We start from the raw sequence: 26,278 nt of genomic DNA on the forward strand, positions 1-26,278 counted from the left end.
TTAGTCCATTTCTGCAGCCGCCTCTTTGCAAGGTGACGTATACTGACCAACAGCATACTCTTCTGGAGCAGAAGGAAAGAAATGTTCCCATTAGCCTGGAGACTAATTCCTGTGCCTTTCCCTGCAGGTGGATATACTCTATGCACGCTTAAGCTGGAGATCCTTGAAATCTCCTTCATTCTGGCACATGCATTTTTGTAACTTTCTAGTCATGCCCACTTGTCACCTTGGGCATGAGACCAAGCTCACTGAAGTGAAATAAGTCTCTCCCCTGGCACTAGATCCAGATCCTGATAGAGTTCAGAGGAGTGCTGGTCCCAGGAGGGCTGGTTCTGGGTCTTCCTTAATGCACACAGTGTTTCTGCCGTCCCTGTCCCTCTCCTAAGCTTCATACTGGTTAAAATCAGACCTACCTGTTTCATAATAATCATAGATTTGCACAGGAGCTGGCTTGGGATGGGTCACTACAAAGTCTTGCTCAACTGAGAAAGTGATTTCTTCCCTTTTCTTCTGCGAGATCTGGGAATGGAGGGACAGGGATCACATGAGTCTTTCTATTTGTCCAACACCATCTGGAGCAGACCAGGGTGGTAACTGATAGGCTGTATATTCCAAATCCCACTGAGGGCACACATACAGATGTGGGACATCCGTTATCTGAAATATGTTTGGACAGTCCAAAGTGAAACTGAAGAGTTGTACGTTTCCTATCCTGCTTGTATTACCTGATTCTGCAGTTATTACACATCCTATTGCCAGAGAGGGGAAAAGTGTCCCAAAGGACTGAGCTTAATTCTCCAGGATGTCCCAGTGGTCAGGATGAAAAAGTCTGGTATTCCAACCCCTCCCATTTCAGACATGAACATTATGTACCACACTGCAGGTGCATCTACTATATGCTGTTTGCATCCTTTGTGAAAATCAAATAGACAGTGATCAGAACTTACATTTTCCAAATATAGGAGAACGTGGTTTTTCTTGTTTTCTACTTGCATCACTCTATGACTGTCAATGAGCTTTAAAACAAGGAAATGGAGATAAATATATTTATAAACCATTAAAAAACAAGTGCTACCTCAGACCCTTCCACTGCATGGCTGTGGCATTCATTCCGTTCCTAGCCAGGTATCAAGGGCTGGCAGCTGATTCTTAGAGTCCAACTGTTGCTGAATAGATGGAGAGGACCGAGCAAAACCTGCCGCCTGACTTAGTAGGGGGTACGAGTACTTCCCAAGCGCAGAAGAGGCACTGCGGTTCATTTGGGGAACGCTGTCTGACTCCGGTGTTGTATAGTTTTCAGAACTAGTCTGGCAGATTTCCCATCCATTCCCTACCCAGGCAGTGCCAGCTCCCAGTTGCAGCTGCCAGCTGGTCAGGCTCAGCGGGAACCCTTCCTAGTTTTTGATGTGGGAAGGTCTGTGCGCTCGCAGCTTCCCGCGGGCCATTCCCTCCACCCAGTAATGAGAACAGTGCAACCATGCAAACACCTTGCAGGGTTTGTGGGTGAATGATGCTTAACCGAGCCTCTGTTTTCATCGTGACCAGTCTTCTCCTTTGTCCCTGGGGTGACTCGTTTAATCTTGCTCCTATAGTTTACCTTATCCAGGGAAGGCTTAACAGGAACAAAGCCAGAGAGCATCTTCACATCAATAATGACCATGTTGGAGCTGCTGCGCTTCCCTGTGTAACTGAAACGACAGAGGCCCCTGTCAGTCTGGAGCAAGCTTGGGGAAGCAAACCTCAACTCTTTGCTCCTGGCCTCATACAGCATGGGGACGTTGGCGTGAATCACATCTCCCATCTGACTGGCTCAGATGGGAGACACTGGGGAGGCCCCTAGCATGAAGGGGCCAAGTATGTGCTACCACCTTCAGTTACTGTCACGAAGTCTTTTGGGATATCATCAACACATTGATCAGCTCATGTTTCTTGACTTTATAAGCAGAACTGAACACACAAAGCAATCATCTTCCCTGCATGTCTTGTCATCTGTGCATCTGGTTTGTTGATGGCACGTTACCTGCTTATGAGGACAAGATCAAATTTTGCTGGTCGATCTGATGGGCAGGAAGCATTTGATGTCTGTATTGAGAGCGAAAATCCAAAGGCCCCCTCTGTAAGGTGAATGTTGTATCTTAGTGCTGTCTGGAAGAGGAAGAAAACCCTTTTGTTCAAGCATGCCAAAGGGTTTTTTTTGCATTCCAAAAAACAAGTGTCAGACTTGGTGAAGTTTCCTGGCAGTATTGCTCTTGGTTTTATGTGGAGGATCCTTGCTTACATCAATGACGGACACATCAGATGACTTCTGCTCTTTAACAGTGAAGGTGCTTGTACCCAGAGTCACCTCCCAGAGAGAAACCAGCTGCTGATCAGAATGGACTCTTTTTTCCCATGCTGTGACTCCACAGGAGTCAGAACGTGGGATGGGGAAAAGAGTGCTTAAATAGTTCAGGGAAATCAAATAATTAGGAAAAACAAAAAGAAGTCGGATAGAGAATCGTCAAAACCACGGCTGTATTGTATGCAGAATGTGAGACCCAATGAAGAGGAGAGCAGACACTTACCTGCATAAGTACGCACCCACTGCCATTCACTGTTAGGCTGTATTGCCCAGGTACCTCAGGAAGGGGAGTCTGTTGCAGCAGGAGCCTGTTCACATTGTTGACAATAAATACCTTCTCAAAAGGCTTTTTGGAAGTGATTTTGACTACATTTTGTGTAATAGAGTTGTAGGTGGCCTCACCATAAGCAGCGAGGGCTTGAAGAGCAATGACTGTGTCCTGAAGGAAAAGAAAATAATAAAAGACAATTAGCTACACAGCATGACCAGTGCAGAGCAGATCAAAGTGATGGTTCCAATATGAAGCACAGTTGCTTCATCCTGGCTAAAGAAACGCTGAATTTGTGTATAATTCCAGAGTTCCCATATATGAGGAGCCATTTCATTCTGGCATGTAAGTTTTAGGGTGAAAGAAATCTCTCTACTCATATGAAAATCTCAGAACATAAAATCTGAGCACTAGAGCACACTTCTAGAGTTTTTCATAGTGGTGAAGCATGTGTTTTTTATGGAACTGCAGAGCACTTCTTGGTCATATAACACCTGTGACTCGGTGTTTTCTAGGCTTGTCCCTGACACAAGTATCTGTATTTGTTGCTAGTAAAATTAGTCTCATATGGCTTTAACTTTTCCAAAGTTAAGAAGAAGAGGGGAAAAGAAAAGTATTTCACTGTCTCTAAGAGAAAGGCTTGGTCTGTGTGTGTTTGAGATAGCAGATACAAAAGAGAAATGAGACTAGGTAGTCAAAGGCCCACTGAGACCCTGAACCAGTGCCCCAATTCCTAGCACTGACTGGGGAGTGGAAGGGAGTTTTGGCACCTGGGTGGAAGAGAAACCTCCATAGGGATTCTGCTGCCTGATGATCCACTGCACAATTCCTGAGGCCTTTGTGAGATCCTCTTGATTCCGGTTGGGTTTATAGAGCAATGCCAACAGCACGTAACTGGTGATCTCAACTTCAGCTGATGGGGCATGGTCAAGGAAGGAGGGAGATTTTTCTGATGGAGACCTCCCCTCCTGCTCCCAGTGCTGTGAGCCACCTGAATAAACAGAAAGAGGGTGAGGAGCAACCAAAATGGGTTATGGGTGTCACTGCTATATAATGCCTCAGAGACGTAATGTGTCCTGGCCTCTTTCTCACAAGTACTCTCTACAGAGCAACAGATGTGCTGTGTATTAACTCCATAGATTATTTGTGGAGGTTGGTTCATGTGCCTGTACTCTCAATATTGTCAAGGTTGGACCGCGTACCATCAGTAAGATCTGTTCCCTCTTCCCACTTCCCAAATTCCCCAAATGGCTGAAACTCACCAACGTCCTTTGCTGATTTCTGTAAGTTTCTAAGGGATGATTCACATTTTTCTGCCTTGCCAGCTAAGCAGAAAGCATAGGCCATGAGTGCCTGAGTGTAAACATCACTGATATTCTTCTCAGATGCAGTCTCCAGACAAAAAAAGGCATTTCGCACTACAGGATACTTTAAAAAAAGAAAAAAAAACAAACATGGGTCTAATTAAGGACAGTAGTCTTCACCTGGCCAAACATTTATTTCCTTTAAACCTGTTCTTCATCCTGTCACTACCAAAGCAATGAGAATGGGACTTCAGTTCATATAGTGGAGAGAGAGAATACAGAATTCTTTAAGGAGGGAGTTCAGAGGAAACATCAGACAAATCAAGTAGTTTTCCAGTGTGTTCTTGAAGACATCAGTCTATAAACAGAAGGCTGTTTTGTTTATTTCACAGCTAATTCCTTCTGCTTACCTCCATGATAATAAATTCACACTACACTTCCATAGTCAAAAGTCTGTTTTCTAGAACAACTCCAACCTAGTAATCTCTATCATCAGTGACTCTGGTGTAATTTTAATTTAATTCTGTGGTGTTGTACTAGGTTTACCAAGTAAAAAAATGTTCACAGTTTGACTCTGTGTCCTCACTAATGCACTAATCAGGAAGGTCCTCAGAAAGGATATGTCAAATGGTAGGCAGAGAAACTCATATGTTGAAGTCTAACATCTCCTCTATTGCCTTCTTTGTACTAGCCACTTTTTAAAAAGGACAGATTGGCTTTTCACTCGGATGGACCTTTGTTTTTCCAACATAGCTTTTAGTTCCATTTGTAGACTTTATGGATTTACCTGCAACAACTTACTTTCTTGAGTGAGCCATGTTTGAGGCTAAGCCATAGTGTGGGGGTTACTACCTGTCAAGTTTTCTTATCAGAAACTAAAATCTGTCACTAAAAGTCTTGGGTGTCTCAAATAGAAGATCTAATCCCAGTGAGGTCTGTACAATTTCTACTTGAACACTGGTGGTTTAAGAGGTACAGAAATGGGGAACTTCTCTATCAATCACAGCAACTAGTGCAGATACAGAGCAGGGTCATGTTCCCTGGGAGCTCTCTCTCCCTCTCTTTCTCTCTCGTTACTACCTAGACAATTTGTAGCAGACACTGGAGCCAAGTCACCAACTGGGGACCAATTCCAGCTGAATACCAGCAGCTGAGGGTCTCCTTACCGAGCTGGAGTGCCGAGCTTCTAGCATGGCAATGGTGATGTAGGCAGAAAGTGACAGCTCGTCATCTACTCCTCCCTGAAAAGGACATGGAGAATGCCATGGGTAAGAAGTCTTTAAATATAAATTGCCATATCCCAGCTGGGAGACTGTGACCAGTTCTGGAGGCAGTCCAAAAGGAAGGAGAGCATACACATAGCTCTTAAATAGCTCTTAAATCAAAAGAAGCCTATTGCTATCACCTCAAAAAACATCACTCCTTCAAGGATACAAGGTCCTGTAACCCTACCTCAGGTGCTCGTAAGATGTAAAGTACAGTGTGGGGAAGCTGACTGAGCTGAAAATAGTCATTGTAAGGTGTGGAGAGTTAGTCCTTGGCAGAGGACAGGCATCTGGAGTACAGTTTTTGACAGTAATGGGAAAGCATGTTCTTAATGAAAAGAAATTTGACCAAGAAGTAATTCTCTACCACCTTCAAAGCATTGTTGAAGAGTGTCCCAACACTTTGGAAACAGCCATCTGGCTTCTGTTTGCTTGCCAGCCACATCAGGGTTTGAGCCTGGACATTGTCATCAATATAGATGAAGTGACTAGCTTGTGCAAATGATTTGTACACAAAGGCAGTGAGCCTGCAAGGGAAAGATGAAGCTGTGAGATGAGCATTGAAAGCAGGAACAGAAAAAGTCATCCCTCCCATTCATGCTATGCATAAGGATGAAGAGTTACAGCCAACATATTGATGGCTTGCTTTCTTCTTGTGTGCTCCTCCAGGAGAGGGGAGTTAAAGGAATATAGCTAGATGGGACACAGGAAAAGTGTCCAGGGCACTGTGGGGCTGATCCTGGCTACAGAGCACTGCAGTGCATTGGGTTTCATGGGAGACAGCAGAAGTGTGAATCAAAAAGTCAGCCGGGTCTTTAGGGATCACCTTCTCTCTTCACACCCCGCCTGGCAGGGGGAGGAGAGTCGTTTTTCTTAGTACTTACAGAGTCCCAGTCCTAGCCAGCTCTGTACATCTGAGATGCCTCTTACCTGCATCATGTGAGTTCAATGCAAATTCATCTGTGAGCCCTTTCTGCTCCCAGTCACTCACCAGGTGTTCCCTTCTTTATCTCTGGTGCCAAAGATGCTGTAGGACCCATCGGGATGTTTGTATGACAGCTGCTTCTGGTAGCCTGCAAAAACATGGAAGAGGAACTGTTCCCTAATTTAAAACTAAAACCTTATTCTGTTTGCTATCAGATTTATCTGAAACCACAGTGGGAAAGAGTGGAAAGGCAATGTATATCTATCAAGCAGCAGGGGAGACCTGAGGGAGCTTGGAAACACAGGACATGTCGTCCTGCAGAAACACTAAGTCACAGAATAGGCAGAGCTCTATCAGCTCTGTGCTCCAACCAAGCTAACGGGATTAGGATACATGCTGTGCCCAAGTGGAAAAGGAGAAAGGGACTGAAAGACAGAACTTCAGAGGAAACATGACAGTTGAGTCTCAGCAACATAGGTTAAGGAAAGAAAGAAGATAAAGTAAAAAGATAACAAATGTCTTGATCAGGGCAGACCCTGGGGTCACTGAGCTGTGCCGTACTGCTGGGATAGCCGTGCTGCTGCTTCTGCTCACGGGGCCTCCATGGGAATTTCAGCACACATGGCAAGGGAAGCTGAAAGCTCTCACCGCTCACTAAGTATCCAATGGCCTTGGATTTGACCTCCTCGCTCAGCTGCCCTGTCTTGTTCAGATAGTCCAGGACGTAGATGTTGGGTGCAAACAGGACCATGTTCTGCTCTCCACAGCCGAATGGCATCTGCAGGAGCTGGTGCAGGTTCTGCATGGCAGTGCCCATGATGTCACCTGGGGAAGAAGAGATGCCGGGGGGATTAGCACAACTCATGGCCACTGAAATAAACCGTAATTTCTGTTTTGTAGGCAGAGTCATGGAAAGCCTAGCCGAGGTCGCAAGCCTTTCCAACAAGCATGAAGCTCTCAGTGCCAAGTGTTTTGTTCTGTTCTGCTTTGCAGTCAACAAAGAAATCCCTTCCCTGCCTCTCCTTACTTAGTCTAAATTGCCCATACCAGAAACACTACCTATTTTAGTGCCACTTCAAGCAGATACTACTTATTAGAAATGAAAAGAAGAACTTGCAGGAAACTTCTGTTTCCAGAGGAGGGAAGGGGACCAGCCCAGGGAGCTACAGTGAACCCTGTATTGCAGAATTAACAACTAATGCTGAAAAGAGACATTGGTTATGCAGATGTATCATACACCACCTCTAAATTGTTATTTTTAGGAAAGATAGCACAGACCCAGCAAGGGATTTTTGGAATGAGCTGAAATCACCATCATTACAAAGCAAAGATTTTATGACTAGTGAGTCTTGTAACCAAGTCCAGGTCCTTTTCAGGAAAAGACTGAAAAGTTTCCACTAGCATCTCTAATTTGCAGCTAGGTGAGTGGAAAAAAGCCTTACTGGCTTGAGTCTGGCTGAGGTCGTAAGTGAGAACTGTGCTACTTCAGGGCAAAACATTCAAATGCAATAAGGTTAAACAGAAAAGTGAGGATGGATGTGACCAATATTTAAACTTCAATTTTCTGATGCAGCAAAGAACATTGCTGGACAATATGAGAATTAGTCTCTGCGCAAAACTTCCCCACACAAGCAATGGAAACTCACATTCTGAATCCTGAAAAAGCTTTCATTTTATATTTTTACATTTTCTTTCTTTTTATGTCTTATTAATTATATATTTACCAACAACAGAAAAGGAAGCTCTGGCTGATCCTTCCACCACAGTTGTAGGTAGATCTAGAGCAACATCTCGACTAACCAGATCATCTGTGAAGAAAAATATTAAGTGTGTTGTGGTCATTTGTATAGGAACACTGGTTATAGCAGTGAAATGCTCCTGGTAGAAATTGCACAGTGCAAAATTGCACGAGAGACAGCAATGGGCAGAAACTCACAGCTGTCACCAAGAACGTCAAGAGAGAAGGGGGCACAACAAAATCAAAATTGTGAAAAAACAGACCAAATGGTGCAGTAACTGTCATTGCTCAACAGAAATCAGTTGAACAGGGTAAGGCTGGTGCCTACAGTGTCTGTGAACCTTGGGGATTTCTTCAGTGAGACAGTGGGGAGAGCTGGTTGGTGAGGGTCAGGGCTGCTTTTGTGCCTCTTTTAGGCAGAGCTTCTAGGAAACCTTGGAAACTGCTGTCAGCACTGAGACGGTGTGGAAGGGAACATTACATTCCTTCTCCCATTCCCACTGCAAGTGGAAAGCTGCAAGCTGGTGTTATCCTTGGAACAGAGGACAGGAGTCAACATGAGTGCCTGAAACGCAGGACAGATTTTGCACAAGAAGGTCATGTCCCTTTGATTGCTTCATAGCAGTCTTCCTTCAGCATCTGAGCACTGTTGACAGCAGCACAGACACTGCCTAAGTGACGTGCACCAGATCACACAGGAACTTCATAGCAGGGAATTGAACTGTAACACACTAGCTGCCATTTGGGCAACTCTGGAGAAAAGGGGAGGGACAGTTTCAATGAGCAGTGCAGGAAAAAGTGCAAACTCCAACCTTCTTTTCAGTTCCTCTCAGGACAGCAGTATATAAGACCCTTACCTTTTGTGCAGATTAGGGAGTTTTGGGTCTTTTCCCTTCTGATGCCTTCAGGCTGCATGGCGATGGGAAGAAGAGACACGTGCAGTGGATGAGAACAAAGCATGCAGAAGAAGTGCAATTACAGAAGAGCCACCCCCCTGCCCCATCCTCCCGTGTCATAAGGCAGCTGGATTGAAGCAACAGTTTACAGGTTCATACTTAATGTGGCTGCTACTAAGAGGGAGTTCCCATCAGATGGAATCCCTCCTTCCCAGTTTCTCGTCTGCATGAGGGAGACGTGCACTTACCAACACCCACTGATCCTCATGGAAGAGGACATCGGGTGGGAGGGGACTTGGTCTTAGATTGAACAGCCAAGCCCTGTCCCAGCCAGATGAAGGTGGAGCCAAACCAGGAGTTCTTTAGGGAACCTGAAAAACTTTTACTTGCTTTTGGTACTTTTGCTGCGTTTTTCTTTCCTCATGGAAGGGAGTACAGGGCAAAGAGTAAGAGCTGTCAGCAGTACCTCAACCAAGAGTGTTCTGATCTGGGTGTCCCTGTAGTCAATACTGATGTTCCTGGGTGCTTTGTCTCCACAAGCGTCATCATCCTTGGTCTCTGCAGTAATGCTGAATACTACGTTACCTTAAATAGTAGCAGAAAAGGAGAAAAAAATGGACCTCTATCATGCAGAATGATAGCTAAAGTAAGAAATTTCATCTGATAATGAATATCTACAGATTTTAAGTAGTGCAACATAATGAATGGTCAGTCACTCTAGGTGAGACATATGGGAAGACAATTGATCTCTGAAAGTGGGAATGATAACCACACTGCAGTTGTGGAGGAGCTCTTTGGCCCACACAGATGGAAAGACCAGTGGTAGACCAAGTTCTCCAGGTTGGAAGAGGATTAGGTTTTCCAGGTGAGGTATGAATTGATTAGTATCAATCTCAGGGCAGAAGATCACTTGGATTCAAAGGCACTTACCAATTTCTTTGGGGAAAATATTCCAGACATAGGTCTTTCTTTCTTTGGCACATACACATACATCATCCTCTGGAGAGATGAGTTTGGCCTGATAATCAAGGGAATCTGACAGTGAAACGTTGATCTGAGAACAGAAAGAGAAGTGTGATAGGGTGAAGATTTTGTACCATAGGCAAATGGTGCTTTATTGTTAGAGGGGGGTGAGATAGTCTCTGTTTATGTCCAGTGTTAATAGCGTAGAGCAGATTTAAGGCCTGGGATGATGTTGTTAGATGAATCAGCTCTCAGAGGTAACCTTAACAGTATTCCCTCTTGCTTCTCATGACATTCTCCATTGAGATGTTAAATATCCTACGCATACATCTGATTCCTGATCAGGATATTGAGTTATCTTCAGCTGACCTGGTGCTAATGGCTTTGAACTAACTTGCAAAGGAAACCACTGATGCATGTTTGCTCTGTTGTTGTAGGAACACTTGAAAAACAAGGTTAAGAGACAAAAGCCTCAATAACAGAGATCTTTTTTTCTGGGATCTTAAAACCCTAGGCCTTTTTGTTTTGTTAGGTCAAACTGTTAACAGAGTTTGGAAAAAAACATTCCTAAATTGTGTCTTGATTTTTCTTCCTTTGGTGGTGATCTCCTTGTGAGACTGGAGAGCTGATTTTCAGCATTTAAATCAAGCAGAACAAATCTAGACTCTACACCTGCCTCTTTTTTTCAGGATTGCTAGATATAGCATAAGAAACAAGAAGCCAAACAGAAGATCCTTGTTTTTCTTTCTTTAAGTATCCTTTAAACCATGTGTAAGCTCCCACCATGCAGAGGTGCAGTGCAGCTGCGGTCTGGAGCCATTTTGCCCAGAAAGTACTGACTATTGAGAGTACAGTCCCCCAGTGCCTGGGAGCGATAGAGCCTCTAGCTGGACAGATACTCTGTAGGGCAAGTACTAGACTGTTGTGCTCCCTGTTTTGGTACTTTTGGGAACTTTCACCCCAGAGAAGAAGGGTTTGTCTGCTCTCCACTTCTTGCTCTTCCCACTTCCTTCTGTTTGGCAAGCACAAGCCCTTGACTTCTTCACACTTTCACATCTATCCCTAAAGAAAAGACGCCACTAAAACCATCAATGGCTTGTATCACTGTGAATACTCTGCACTTGTTTCCTTCCTCTATGGATCTTGAGCCAGTTGCTTATTCACCCATACTAGCTACAGTTCGCACAGATCTCCCTCTGCTTTGTATTGGTTTAGGAGGACAAATCCAGTCAGTATAACCTATCCTCAGATAGAATGAGCAGGGACAGATCCAATCATCCACACCAACAATTTTGCTGCAGCTTTTTTGGAGATGGGGTGAGGTCTAAGAATGTGGGCAGAAGTACCCACCTTAATGCAGTGGCCAAGGTAGTTGAAGACATTGGCTTTCAGCAGGAAATCTTCTCCTCGGATGATAGAGTATGGCAAGGTCAAGTCCACAAAGAAAGGCTGGAAGGCTGTCAGGGTGGCAGGCACAGACATTCCAAATCCAACCAACTGTTCCACACAGAAGGCACTGGCCTTCCAGTCGGTGATGGTGTCAGGGATGGTGTATGAAATACTGGCTTTTCCAGTAGAGCTGATAGGAATGGGTAAAGGATGAGTTTAGAAAGGGTAAGTTTCATATACCTTGCTTCTCAGTAGAGGCAATGGGTTTTGAAAATCAGCACTACCCCTATTCTGTCTGCAGAAATCCCACATCAAAGTCCCCCTGGAACTTATGACCCCAATCTTCTGAGAAAAGCCCATTTAAAAGTTCTGCCCACCATTTCCCTGAGTTTGGAAAGAAACCTCAGAATTCTTGTTTTGCAGACCCATATTTTAAATAGAGGTGTCCCTCTTCCTAGGAAGGGAATATGACTTATGGTACACACATTGTGGGAATAGATGTCTTTGGGGAGAGGGTAATTTTATCATGGAAAAGAGAAGGGCAGGTGGTCAGGGGATGATTGAAAAAGCTAGGTCTTCTGGGCCAAAAGGTAAGAAGAGGTGGCAAAGAATTGCCACCTTGTAGGACATCAGGGGACATATTTAGTAACTCTTAAAAGCAAGGCAAAGAGGGGGAAGAAGCAGTACTCACTTAATTAGGACTATATCCCAAATCCAAGTTTCAGGGAAGAATTTCCGAATAGTCTCAAGGATGAGTCTCTTCCCACGCTCCTCTCTAGCAACTTCAGCTGGTAAGAGATAATGGGAACTTAGTCAAACTTCGTTCATATAATGAAGACTCCTGGAAAGGACAGGTTTTAATATGCATGGGCCAGTATGAAGGACGATTAGTGTTTACCCATTTCTTTCTAACTGAGACTATTGGCAACGCCACACGATATTAATTAATGCCACTAATGTATCTCTGAGTTAGGTGTAACCTGGTATCACAGAGAAAGAAAACATTACTTGAAGTGCTTTGGTCTCCAGATATGAGCACTAGACCTAGGGCTAGAACTCAGGTCACTTGGCTCTTAGATCAGTTTGCTGTCCACACTGTAGCACTGTCTTTTCAAACAAGCTTTGGTCAGAAAGGAATCAGTGTCAGCAGTATTAGTTTGGTGTGACACTCTACCGATTGCCAACACTTCCCAGCATGAAAGTGGACATGGATCAGAAGTGTAGACCTGAAAGGCTTTTTTGGGCATTGGCTGTTATCCTAAGCCATCTCATTCTGTGCCAGACCAATCTTCAGTATCAATACCAATGTGACTCATGAGTATTGTCCATGTCCATGTCACATGAATACCACTTCATTTAAGGAGAAGAATAAAATCTCTTTCCTGTCCCCTATATTACCTGATGATTTGACATGGTGTGTAGAAGCCATGAATCCTGCATTCAAGAAATATGGTGGCGGTCTTACAGTCTCACTAGTACACACAACTGGTTGCCGAACCTTTGAGTTAGTAAAAAATTTCATGCCCATGTCCTGTAAAAAACACATTTCGGTGTTAGCTATAACCATACTGTAGCTGAGGTTTATTCCATTCCTCCCTCTTTCCCATTACTGCCTTTCCACCACAGAGGTGCCCGGAGACATCTATGCAGAGACTCGTGGGAGCTTTGTGCATGCTGGAAAATCTCAGTAGGTACCAGAATCAATTAAGAATAGATGTCCGTGAGGAGATTTTGTTGTGTATGAGTTTTATTAGCAGTGTCATTTGCAGCAATATCTAAAGCTACATAAGAGGAAACTCACTTCAACAGATTTAAGTAATGTACAGGACATTTACCCTGAGGAACTGATATACATCTGGGCCTAATCCAGACATTACAGGTGTGTAATACAAGCCTTTGTGAAAGATGTTTTCAGATGAGACACAGGGGTCTTGGGGGTCATCTTCTAGATTGAGCCCATTGAAGATGTAGCCTTGAAAGTCTTGCAGGGGATGCAGGCTGTATATCTGGGAGGGGGAAGGAAACACAAAATGTGTGTGTCTAAAGATCAATTCTGATTACACCGTCATGTGCTGCAAATCTCCAGAGCTGAGATGTTGGCCTGTTTGAAACAATGCTCCGTTTCCCGGATTGAAAACTGGCTGAACGGCCGGACCCAGAGGGTGGCGATCAGTTGGAGGGCAGTAACTAGTGCTCTGCCTCAGAGGTCAATACTGGGTCCAATCCTGCCCAACATCCTCATTAATGATCTGGATGACGGGGCAGAGCGTACCCTCAGCAAGTTTGCTGGTGACACAAAACCAGGCGGAGCGGCTGACAGGCCAGAGGGTCGTGCTGCCAGAGACGAGTCACTGGTTAAACCAAATCCCACATGAAAGAGGACTTCCAGCTGCCGAGAAACAAGAGCTGTGTATTGCCTATTATAGTCGGTTTATGACCAGCACATGCAAAAACCAGAGGAAGTCTAACAAACTGAAGTGGAGAGACACTGCAACGGCGGAGGAGGAATCAGTGGAAGGAGACAAAGCACTTGTCTGGGCAGCTTACCGCTTCTGCAGACAGCTCCGTCTCGGACCTGAGGAGCAGCACGCTCTGATCCACCGCCCTGACAGCACAGAAGGAGTTGGCAGCAGCCTCAATGACTAAAGTGACATTGGAAGCTGAGCGCATCTGCTTTCGAGAGAATTGCAACCGGACCTGAAACGTATCAGGCAGATGTTGGTATGGTTAATCCCTACTGCTAGGGGGTTCCTTGGATCTTTGTGTGAATGGAGGGCAAAAAGGAGAGTAAAAGGCTGTTCTGTTACAGCACAGATATTCTGCTGGAGAGAGATGTCTGGTCTCCACTGCCTCTGTTGAGCAGGCCCCTGCTATAATGGGGGCTTAGGCAATAAGCACACCTAGACTCCTGTGATAGCTTAAATGAAGCCTACCTCCAGTGATTTAAAATAAAGTGTGATTCTGTTGCTGCTATTATCAAATCAAATCTTATTATGACACAGACTATATGTAATAAGCATTACAGTGAGCAAGTCATAATTTTATTAGGTCCATGGCCCATCTCAGCAAATATTTAAAACAGATTCTGTTTTGAATCTATTCAGAGGAAAATCTATCTCACATTTGTGTTAGATAAGAGGGAAAAAATAGGAGGGGAGGACCACATCAGGTAACTAGAAACATTTTGTTTAATCTCACTTGTTTTGTTTTCTCCTAATGTTTCATGCTTTTCAGCTTTTAGGAGCTGAAGATTAGAAAAATCTTACTGGTGAAATCTGATTTCAAAATGACAAATTAAAAATGAAAATGTACCAGTGGAAAAAATATGGAAGGAAAACTTAAATCCCAGATTGCTATTTTTGCTTTCTTTTCTGTAGGTATTTAGTTCTGGTAAACCCAAATTGCATTTTTCAACAAAAAAGTGTAAAAAAATTAGATTAAATAGTGAAGTGGAATAAGGTTAAAGTGTTTTCACTATCCAAAAAACCAGACTCCAGTTTAAACTAAATTAGTCTAAACTCCAGTCTAAACTAAATGGGGCACTAGTATACTTCAAGGGAGGCAGGAACCATCTGGGAGTAGTGTGGGTTTCCTGAAAAGTAGTTTTTAATGTTAAAAGAAGATTTACCTTTTGACAATAAGGCCAGGAGGTGGTAGCAGAGGAGAGATATAAGGCCAAAGAGAGGAAAGGGGAATGAAGAGAGTAGTGTTGAGAGAAGTGGAGGTAAACAAGAAATAAAACTGGAAATGTGTTGTGAATGTGTGCACAGAGAATTTGTATTTATCTGACAGCAGGTAAGACTTGCTGTATCTTAGTGCCTCTCACCTTGTTTTTGAAACACTTCTCAACTGGAAAGTGGACACTGTCTGCCACCAGCTCCTTGGCAGGGTGTAAGGTATATACCAGCAAGCGAAGGGCTGGAGCCATTTTCTCACTGACCACAAGTGGGATGGTGAAAGTGCCATTTTGGTCTGTTAGAAGAGAGAAAGGGACCAATGAGGAGAGAAGCATGAAGATCTGCTGTAGTAGTAACCATCCTCAACTGGCATATATCTGCACCAGTCAGGGGAGCAATCTGTACTTAGGCAATAAACTGAAAAATCCTGGATTTGCCAGGAGGTGACATGCCTGGGTTTAGGTCCAGATGCTCTCAGATTTATTGTGGGTTTGAACATGTGGCCAGGTTCAGATAAACCCCTAAGCCAGGCACTCCGAATTCCCTGCATTATCCTTTGGGAAGATCTTTACAGGACACTACTTCTTGACTCATACCAAATGAACTAGTTGCTGGACTAAATCTGACTTTATAGTGATCTTAGTGGTAGTGCTAGTACCATGCACATATGCATGGACAGAGAGAGGTACAGCCCTCCCAATAACTGCTGTATACATCTAGGAAGTCTTGCCTTGGTCCTCAGTTCAATCTTTTTTTTTTTTTTAATGCAGAAACATGGATTGACAACTTAACTTACCAGCTTGGATATTAACTTTAATTTCCCCTGTAAGGACAATCTTGCCTTTTGCCATGCCCTGTGCAGAGAAGAGCAATACATTTATGGGTTGGTAGAGGCTGGAGGGAGGAAGCAGCAATCAAGTTCGATATACATGACAGGGCAATAAGGACGTGTACATTGAGATGGCTTCAAATGCTAAAACATCAGCCTTAGGGCATGCTGGATGCTGCCACTGCTGCTGCTGGGGCCCTTGTCACTGGTCTGGAAGCAGAAGGAAAAGGAAGGGAAGGGGGAGGCAGAGAATACCACAAAGAGTTTCTTGGAGGGAAAGGACAAGAACCCTGGCTTGAGACATTATGAAGGTGGTTCCTTACTATGAAATAGAGTAACATGGCCAGAAGCGGGGTCATTTTTCCTGAGCAGGTAGTTTTGCCAAACCACGTCAGTGCTGTTTCTGTCCTTGGGTTGTTGCCCATTGTGCTGGCTGGTAATCCAAAAGCTGCCAGAACTGCTGTGAATGGACTCCCAGAGAGCTGCCTGGTCAAGCCCTTTCAGCAAACCATGCAACAACCCCACACTCACCACATAGTAGAAGTTCATGGTCTTGATGCTCTTGTATCCTTCTGTGTTCAAGACATAGTGCACAGTGATCATCGTCTTCTGCCCACAGCTCAGTTCTTGCCACAAAGGCTCAATCCTCACAAAACTGCTAGTCCAGGAGTAGAAGCGCTGGATGGAGAGAGACGCATCAGGGTAGGAAGGCTCTATCCAACCTTCCAAGTGGCACTGGTCACTGGGTTTATAAGTTGCCTGATCAGGAGAGGGAGTGGGGAAGAAAAGGAAACCAAACATATGTCACTAGGGAAATCGTTATCACATACTGACATCAGAATGATTAGTTCACACAATGCACATATTTAAGAATTGCATCTAAAGCCAAACTGGTAAGGAAAAAGCAGCACAATGGTCTTGCAGCCTTGCAGCAAGCCATTGCATTGCAACAACTCAGGTGTTTCTTTTATAGTAATTTTTGAGAGCTGTAGAACATGAAATAAACCAGAGAAAGCACATTTTTATTACCAGAATTCAAACCCCATCCCATCTTTTTTGGGTTCAGTTTGAGAGCAGCCATCTCTCTCTCTCTACTCAGCCTTGTTTCGTACTCACTTTCAGACTAATCTCAGGATCAAACATTTCCGACGTGTCAATGCTAAACTCTGCAATGCCATTATCATCAGTGGTGAAGTTGTCTGTGTTCTTGTTATTGACAAATAGCTGAATAACCTCATTGGAAATAGGAGAGTTGTCTTTGTCTACCAGCTTGATCTGTGGAAGAGAATGTGAGACACATTCAGCATGTTATCTTTCTGTATGTAGATACTAATGTTTTGCACCCTTTTGCTCTTCACACAGCAGAATTGCTTTTTCTTCTCCCTGCAAAGCAATACTTAAGAGCTGAAATGTTCCTCTTCACTTTCTGGCAGCTATCTCAGCTATCTTAAGAGGTTTGGAGCAGGAGCTTCCTCAGCATCTGCCACATTATTGATAAAATCCTTTTGTGGAGCAGGAACTTCTTATGTCTCATCTCTTCCCTGGTCAGTCCCTTCTGACTACACATTTCTTGTTTAAAGACATACTTCCTTTCCTCCGTTTTTTCCTTTTTAGCCTTGAGAGTCTGCTGCTGACATTTTCAGTGTTGGAAAGCCTTTCTTCCAGATCTTTGTTTTGAACAGCTTTCTGAATCTGTTCCCACTGTCTCTGCTGTTTATGTGTTAAATGAACAAAAAAAAATAACAGACACCATTAGGTAAATTCTAGGTTGCTAGAACTGAGCATTCATTTTGAGGTTTTTTTTCAGAAAAAGATGGCAGAAGTAGTAATATATTAAATATAAGCTTAAGAGACTGACTATCCTCACTGTCCAGAAACAGCATGGAGACAAATGAATGATCTTTGAAACAAAAATAACGATAGTGAACTAAAAGTATTCAGGTGGGTGTTGACTTCAGTGGGACTGAATACAACAAGAGTGAAGGCATACAGCATATGGCTAGCAACAGATGTTTCATAGTGCAGGGAAGGACTGTGAACAGCATGTGATGGCACTGGGACAGGGACTGGGATCTGCTGCATTTTGAGAAAGTATGAGTCTCAGTGCCTTCCAGGCAATAGTTCCCCTGATACGACCCTCAAGGGTTTGGTTTTTTTTCACGAAAGCAAAGAAGCTGCCTGAAGCCAGCAGCAGCAGCTTTATCTCTGAGATGTGACATCCCAGCCTCCTACCACGTGTCTTCCAGCATGTTTAACCTCAAGCGTGTGTGGGAATGTGTGTGTTTGAGGAATTCTCTGTGGCACATCATCCCAGGGAGCCTGTTGACCCCCATCCTCCAGTTAGGGGTGGTAAGGTGCACAGCAGTCTGAACAGTGGAGCGGGAGTGGGGACCAGGTGAGAAAGTTATACAGACATCTTCCAGAAGGGAAAAAAAATCCTTGAAAGACAATCTCTTCTCTCCTTTCAGTGCTACTGATAAGACATCCCTTTATCCTTTCCTCAATGAAAAAAGGTGAACTGAAGGAAAGAGAGAGATTTATCCCTGCCCTTTAAACCACTGACAGAGTTATGTCATGAAACATAAAATAATGAAAAAGCTTTTGGGGACCATTGTTATTTCCTTGATTTTTTCCTTACTTCCTTTCACTCTTTCTTCCCTCATCCCCCAGTATATTTATTCATCTCTGGCTGGCATATGATTGTCAGTTCTGAAGGGAGAGGCAGTGATTTATATCAAGCTTAAAATGCAAGTTAGAAAAATGCTAGTCAATGGATTGTTTTGATTCAAAGTGTTTCTGGCACAATCAAACTCAGAATAAACTAATACTCTTCAGTATTCAGAATTACCAACAGGGCACTGTATGTAAAGAAAGAAGCTTGGGGAGAACACCCCTCGCCCCAAACAGTCCCCCAAATGTTCCCATCACTGTTGTCATCTGATTACCTGTCAGTCATCTTCAATACAAGCTCTCTATGCCCTTGCTTACCTGTCCAAAGTAAGGAATTCCTCTTTTGTAGTGGCGATCCATGTTCTCAAACTGTATACTGCTCATCACCCGAGTTATGGAAATAGACTGAGTAGCTGTATGTTGCAGGCCTGTAAGACATGTCCAGAGTCAAGAGAAGACATTCTTTGTCTTGCATATAGCTTCATCAGAATTAACATTTGCCTGGAGGTGGTCACTGTGCTTATAAAAATGGATCTTCTTCTTCAGGAAAACATCCTGGTACTCAGCAGGCAGAGGCTGAATATTTCCTACTCTCCTTTTTGACCACACCACTGTTGCTGTTTCTGACTGTCTAGAAGGGATTACCTGTTCCCTTCTCTGTGACAATGGCTTTCACATCAAGATTCCTCATGTAACCAATGCGATTTAGCTCAAAGATGTTGGAACTGAAAACGTGGGAGAGGCAGCCCTCTGTCTCCAGCTGGAAAGGGAAGAAGACAAATCCTTTTACCAAGGATCACAGCTTTCAAAGGACGCTGGCAATACAGGGAACCCTTCTTTAGTGAGTGAAGTCTTTTCCCACTCCTTTTAACATGATTTGTACAAGGCTGATGGAGACATCACTGTCTACATTTTTCACATGGGAAACTGAGAGTCATGAAAAAGGAACATGTCAGTCCTTCAGGACTGTAGGAAAGCGAGAAGAGAAATGAAGTGGCCTGAGTTCCTAGCTAGTGATCTAAGCAAATAGATGAGTAGAGTGAAGTGAAGCATCAAAGTGAGAAAGAAAAGTGTGAAGAGCAAAGGGAGAGAAGCAAGAACACAGGAGAGAGGACAAGCACAAAGAGGAATATTAATTATGTATCATACATCTTTAGTAAATGATTGACAAACTGGGATTTTCTTGCACCTCCCATATGTATCAAAATCCCTGCACACGCTGAGCTGGACTTTTCCTTCAACAGGCTGGCCATAGGTGTACCTAGGGGAAGAGGAAATAGGTCCATGAGCTAACACATGAAAAACTGACTTAAGCTAATATATGCAGGAATAGATCCAGGAAGAGCAGTGAGCTGGGAAGCCAGAGAATGGAATAGTTTCACAGGCTTTTTCCTAACTCCCCTGCTGTTACAAAAAGATAATATAACTCAGAAGTTGAAATATTAATCAGTTCTATTTCACCCGTAAACTCATGAACAAAAAAACCACACCTTAAACATAAACATAAATACCTCTATAAGCATGATGGACAGACATGGCTACCCACCGAATTATGCCCGTTGTCTCCATTCTTCAGTTTAGACTGGAGTTCTAGACTCACTGAAATCAAAGCAAAACTCCTCATATCTTCAAGGGGACTAGGATTTCAACCCTGGATTCTAAATTACAAGATCTTGGTGTTAGAGTAAGCAAGGTCCTTCTGAAGGACTAAGCTTGAAGGGGGAGTTAAAGTCAGCTGGAACCCCAAGACTCCTGCTAGAATTTAACAGTGCTCTGTTTTATGAAGGTCTCCCTCTGAAGTGGGTTGTTGGGAGTGGACACATCCTACTTTAGCAGGCAACCTCTCAAAAGATTTATTCAACCCACCGAACACCAGCTGGAAGAGAATAATCATACAATAAAATGAGATGAGTACACAAGCAAATGAAAGCTCCAACCACCAAGTCAACCCTCACCAACCTCTTCTGAGGCCCTATTTATTTTGGTCTCTTCTCTAAGCCCTGTCTCTTTCCCCAGTCCTTAGGAAGTTCTTGTTCTTCAGCATATTTTCTAACCACTCTGCACCTGGTACTTACACTCCACAGACTTTCACTGTGAACACTGAATCCAGGACTGTAAGGCTTTCTGGTGCAGTGACTGTGACATCAAATTTTGGCAGCACTAGGACAAAGAATGAAAAGGAAAAAAACAATAGTGGCACATTGTAAATTTGCAGGCCCTGCTGAGAGGAAAGAGAAAATGAGGCTATATCATCAGTGTTAGTCACAGATGGAATGGGATCTCAGAACTGGGGTGCCACAATGGTTGAGAAGTGGCCTGACCTGCAAAGGCTCACTAAAGAATTTCTACAAAGCTTTGAGGAGAAGTCAGGACTTCTGAGGTGAATCCTGTGATGTCTAGATGCCTTGCAGAGCTTTGGCCAAGAAAGTTTGTGGATGTGGCTGGGAGAAGGTTAGTTTGTCACAGTGAAATTTGCAATCTGCTTATTGATTTGTTATGGAGATTATTTTCCTGGCTGAATCTGTGCAAAATAGTTAATTTCTCTTCTTTGGCTTTTTACTGTTCTTTTTTTTTTTTTTCCTCTCCAGTTCTTAATGACAACTAATTGAAGTTGTATTTGCTAGGAAGCTGTCTAAAGTTTTAACAGTCAAAAGGGTTGATTGATAGGGGTTCATTTCTAATAGTGTTTTCTACTCTGAATAAAATCAATGGGTAGCACTTACCATATTCCTCCACAAGGAATGAGTGATTTGTTTTAACTCCTGATTTCTTTGCTACAATAATTTTGTAGTTCCCCAGGATAGGCTCTTCAGTTAGTGGGAATTCAATCTGGATAATATTCATCTCCGATGTCACGTTTTGCCACTGAAAGATCCTGTTGCCCCGTGGATCCTGAAGAAAAAAAGAATATGTACTCACAGTTTGTCTTGGAAATCTTTTGCTACTAACACACAAAACCAGAAACAAAGAAGAAAATAGGGCAAGTTGCTTTAACTCATTGGAGAAGTTGCTTAATGCAAGTGCATTGAGATAAATTATGCCTTTGTACTCTGATTATTAATGTTGCTAGATTCTCATCTGTTGATTTCAGGTTTAGGCATCCTCTGCCAGCCTTGGTATTGGTCTCAGTCATGAGGGGAAGTTGCACAATACTGCTCTTCCTTTCTCCTTGCTATATGTTGCTCTTATTTTTGTCAAGAGGGGTGAGAAAGAAAATCTTCTTCGTGCTTCCCCTTCAGCTGAGCTTATCCCACACAAATCTTGGCCTTTAGCAATCCCAGCTTTTTTTCAGCTGCCAGAAGAAGGAGGGAAGCATTTCTTCTGCATTCACTGAGGTGTCATTTGCCTCACAGTATATGTTATACCAGTTAAACTAAAGAAAACTCATTCACACCATTTCCTTGAACCATTTAAAGTACTGACTGCAGAAAACACATGTAGAGCTCAAAATTTATATATTTCACTGCAAACAAAACAAAGTCACCTGACTTCACAGTATAACATGAAAACTTGCAAGAATGCTATCTAGACATGGACTGTGATTGTTATTTTAAAAATCACCACAAAATGCTATAGAAGTGCTAACATAGCTAGTAATTGCATCCATGGCCTAGAGTTGTCCATAGTTTTCAGCAGCACTTGCATTATGAAAAGATATACCTCCAAATAAGTTGAGCAAACTGGAGGAGGTGGAGGGGATTCAAAGGCAGGCATAAGAACAGTACAACTTTTGACTGCTGAATTGAATATAGATACGCTTTCCATGTTAGTAAGGCTCAAACAGCATCCTAGGATTTTATGAAGTTTCTATTAATTTCTGCCAGTGTACTCAAGAACAAGATTTGGCTGTGTGTAGACATATACAAACTGAAGTAAGCACATGCCCTAGATTTTATTTTTAGATGTGTAATACAGTACAGAGAGAAAAAATTCTTACCTGAATTGCAATCAAGGGGTACTGAAAGAGGAAAAAACAAAGTGGGATAAGAGATTAGGTGGCTGAACAAACATGAATTATTTTTCCCCAGGACTGTGAGAAATGTATAACCAATAATTAAAATAATACCAGCAATCAGAGATCCTCATCTCTTATTTTAATCAGTTTAATGGCAGTTTTACTTCAATAAGAAGATTACATAAAGGGAAGACATTAAATAAGAATGTTGGGGCAGTTTCTGATCATACTGAATTTAGTGCAGTCCCAGAGCAGCTGAGTAAATAGAGTTACAGAGGTGCACATAAACTGTGATTTGGGTTTCTTTGATCTTATATCCTCACTCTGCTTATTAGCACCAGCTCTTTTGGTAACACTGTGCTGTCTTCTGCATTACAGTCACATGAGAGGAGGCCAGTAAAGACCCTTCTGCCGCTTGGCTTATGTACTATAAGCATGAAGACAGCTTGCTGGCGATGAAAGGAGTGCCTCTGATGAGATAAACAATTGTGGTACCAACTTTCATTTTCATTTCCCCATTTCTAAAATGGGCAAAGTACCAGGTGGATGACTTACCAATTTTTGCAAGCAACAATTGCTGAACAGTAATAGCAGGAGACTGAACCGTGGGCTTTCTGGTCAGAGCTAAAATAATGTCTGCAGCAACAAAGTGGAGGGTTTTTTGAGCCTCTTTCCCAGCAATAGCAGGAGGTGTTGTGTCAGGAATCCAACCTGCTACACACTCGTACTCTTCCTTGTGACTCTAACATAAGGGTGGATTATAGCATGACTTTAGGAAATCATGTTAATTCTTTGGCATTTAGTCTCTGCAATATCTCATTTTATCCACAGCAACTGTTTATTTAAAATTTGAGAAGAGGTTGTCTCCCAGCTATTTTAAATACAGAGGAATATTACTGGTCACTCACCATTTCCTGAACAGGTTTAAAATTGAAATCCAGGGCAACAACACGAAACATCACTGGAAAGACAAGGAACAGTGTGTTTAGCATTAGCTGTAGTTTGTTTGGCTGACCATGATGTTTTGCCTTCATTAGTACTCCCAGTTTCACTGGGTCTTCTAACAGTCCCCCTTGCACAGGATGCCGGTAATAAAATGCATCCAAAGGTAAAAGAATCCTACACAGACTTTGCTGAGGGGACTGTTCCCCAGCACCAAGTTCTCACGCTCTTTCATGAAAGTTTCATTAACCTCAGAGAACAGGGATGACTGAATGAGTAAGAACTGCTGTGCAGGTCAGGCACTCTCAAGTGACAGCCATAACTCTTTCAGTGGCTGTCTGCTTGATGTAGGCAAATTTGCCCCTTTTCATTTCCCCATCTCTAAAACATGGTTTGTTGCTTTGAACATATGAAAGTTCCAAATATTACTGGAACTAGGTGAAATGTCACTTTTTCCTAATGCAGTGTAATTCCTCTTAGTTCAGTTTGTTCTCATCTTGTACAGATTTTGGCCTTACTTTCTTTTTTTTTCTTACAAGCGAAAAACTGAAAGGAGAACAATGAGTTACTGCATGAGTAAAAACATTTTTCAAAAATGTCCTTACAAAGCATTATCTTTTCATCATTTAATTTAGTCTACTACTTCCCCAACCTCAAAACTAAACCATTTAACAAATAATCAAGCCCTGTTTGGTGGACACTGTTGTGGCACTAAATTCTGATTGGTAAGCTTTCCTTCATGCTATGTATCTATGTAGATAGAACTCATCCCTAATTAAATTATAGCTGATGCAGTTTAACAGCTACATTATTTGGCTGGCCTCTGGAGAGAAGTATTCTTGTAGTGTTTCCTACAGTGTTCTAGCTGTGTGCTAGAAGCCTTAAGGCCTAGAAGTGAATTAAGGAATGGATCTATATAAATGTTTCTTTGCATACATGGGAACTCTGTTCGATGGCCAGATGAGAAGTGTGGATAGGGGAATAGCATAAGTGCAGGAAAAACACCAACACGAAAATATAAAGTTCAAACCCATCAGAACCCAGAAGGTAAATAGCATTATTTTGTCTTTTAAAACTTATAATTCATTTTAAAATAATGGATTTCACTCTTGGTCTTGAGACTGTCTTTGATGCTGACCAGCATCACAGACAGAAGACTGTGGGAGCATTGTTTTATGGCAGGCACTTCGGTAGTGATCTAATCACCTCTTTCCACTCTCTCGACCTGTCACCAGTAATGAAACAGCAGCAGTAAAAGCTTCCCTCTTCTGTCAGCTGGGAGGAAGGGACAAAGGAAATAATAGAGACGATGGGATGACAGTCTCCTGCCATCCTGAAGATGACTCTCGGAGCTCCACAGTAAATACTTGTAATGGTTTTAACAGAAGCTCTGAAGAAACTGCCTAGACTGTAGCTCAGTCTGAAAAACACCCGGCAGAGAAATTGTGTCTGAAGAAACTGCTTCCTAAGGGAGATGTTATAAACTAAATAGATATTCACCACTCTGTCCTGGTTTGTAGATGGGTTTGTCTGTCTGCACGAAGACAATGCTCTCTGTGTTCCAGATCATCACTGACCGCCGCTCTTCCAGGCCGACTGTGGTACCCCTGGCAGAGAAGGAGATGAAAGCCAGTGGGGCAGAGCTGACAGGAGGAACCTGTGAGGAAACAGAAAAACAAGGGGAGGTTGCTAGTCTTGAAGTAATTTGTTCCAGACCCTGTTGAACAGCTATACCTGTGGCCTGGGCTCCTACAGACACCCATCTCACTTCTACCACCTTCATCGCCTTCCATAATGTTTCTTATTTCTTACGTCTATTAAAAATTCCTCCTTGTCTGTTAGCACATATCTCTCCTCTGCTTCGTTTTTCCTTCAACAAGTCTTATTTCTTCCTTTGTTTGTTCCTCTCCTGTGCTCTCTGCTCTAATTTTCTTGTCCATCCTTACATTCCTTTTCCAGTGGGACATAAATTAAAATTAATTTACCGTGAAGTTGAAGCACTGTAGACCATCGCTTGCTGTCATGGTTTTCTCAAAAATAGTGGTGTTAACAGTACGAAGTTCTAGGATGACTCTGACGGATATTGTCTCATTGAGGTTAAGGAACTGCAGACAAACCTGACCTGGCGAGTCAGTTTGGAGGACAGCAGGCACCATCAGGACATACTGCCTGTGAGATCCAAACACCAAAGTGATCACATCATAGAGGAAGGAGAAACAGCCTCAACGGGATGAAACAAATACAAAGCATTGTTATTATTCAGTCCCACTGATTAGTTTAGATTAAATATAGGACACTCCGCCAATGCCCCTCAGTCCTGCCCTGCAGCTCCCAACTAGCCCAGCCCTGGGTTCCCCAAACAGCTCTGCCAGTGCCCCCAGCTCTTGCTCTTTTGCCCTTTATCTGAGTCCTGGACTCACCTGCTTTTAGCAAAGCACCTGCTGTTACTACTGCTATTGTCTTTTCTGAACACACACATCAACTTCTATGGAAGTTCTGCAGTAGGCAGAAGGTCTGCTTCATAGTAAATGAGAACCATTCACTTGCCATCCACATTCCAGTTTAACTTAGCTCTCCAGGTATAAAACATGAATCACAGCAGTATTTAATATTTAAAGTAAAATTAGTGGTACTAATTAGCACTGTCTTTAAAGCCTTATCATGAATACTATTAGTAATAATAGTGTAGTTCTTACGGCTCAGGTTCCTTTGCAGCTGTTACATGAAGGAGGAGAATAGCCAAAGGAAACTTCAGCCACATTTTTCTCACTGGGAGATAGAAGAAAGAGATAAGCTCTCTTCCCAAGAAACAATCCATTGCCTACTAGTTTAACAGCTCTGCAAATTCCTCACCGAGCGCTCCAGAGGGAAGGAGTCGGCCCTTCAACTCCTCCCTGGCTCCTTCCTTAGATGTTAGTGCCTTTATAATTGCAGCAGGGGGTGGAGATCCCAGTCTATCCTACTGCTTGCAAGAACCTCCCCTAATCCTACTGCAACCTAAACCCACCCACTGTCTTCAGCTTGTAACACTTTACTGCAGTTTTCTGAATGTCTGCGCAAAATGTCTTTAGTGGTCTTGTTTTCAGGGCGAGGGGCTTTGCTTTTTAGTGAGGCTT

At 43.0% G+C, this 26,278-nt stretch overlaps 1 protein-coding gene across 1 annotated transcript; it reads right to left on the reverse strand.

The window, feature by feature from the left end:
• Window positions 1-25,980, reverse strand: LOC142042089 (ovostatin-like). Its single transcript, XM_075051603.1, has 35 exons — window positions 25,859-25,980; window positions 25,148-25,331; window positions 24,663-24,819; window positions 23,129-23,181; window positions 22,203-22,223; window positions 20,989-21,157; window positions 20,341-20,425; window positions 19,415-19,526; window positions 18,911-19,025; window positions 18,584-18,693; window positions 16,712-16,870; window positions 16,127-16,354; window positions 15,563-15,620; window positions 14,916-15,061; window positions 13,637-13,786; window positions 12,925-13,095; window positions 12,488-12,620; window positions 11,781-11,877; window positions 11,051-11,279; window positions 9,668-9,791; window positions 9,204-9,322; window positions 8,699-8,750; window positions 7,828-7,911; window positions 6,752-6,928; window positions 6,170-6,251; window positions 5,549-5,705; window positions 5,080-5,154; window positions 3,872-4,037; window positions 3,380-3,600; window positions 2,565-2,780; window positions 2,021-2,145; window positions 1,598-1,688; window positions 948-1,016; window positions 414-519; window positions 1-62 (listed from the first exon to the last, which is right to left on the reverse strand). The coding sequence occupies exons 1-35, from the start codon at window positions 25,978-25,980 to the stop codon at window positions 1-3; spliced, it is 4,425 nt and encodes a 1,474-aa protein (XP_074907704.1).
• Window positions 25,981-26,278: the final 298 nt, after the last annotated feature.

The sequence above is a fragment of the Buteo buteo genome, chromosome 19 (assembly GCF_964188355.1).
Source record: "Buteo buteo chromosome 19, bButBut1.hap1.1, whole genome shotgun sequence".
NCBI lineage: Eukaryota > Metazoa > Chordata > Aves > Accipitriformes > Accipitridae > Buteo > Buteo buteo.

What these genes read in the sequence shown, in the direction of transcription:
- LOC142042089 (XM_075051603.1), bottom strand. Translation starts at nt 25,980, where the DNA reads ATGGATTGTTTCTTGGGAAGAGAGCTTATCTCTTTCTTCTATCTCCCA. An exon ending in GTCAATCATTTACTAAAGAT is followed by an intron (nt 19,026 to 19,414) that starts GTATGATACATA and finishes TTCCCTTTCCAG; the next exon opens with CTGGAGACAGAGGGCTGCCT. An exon ending in TAAAGTTAATATCCAAGCTG is followed by an intron (nt 15,062 to 15,562) that starts GTAAGTTAAGTT and finishes CTCTTCTAACAG; the next exon opens with ACCAAAATGGCACTTTCACC.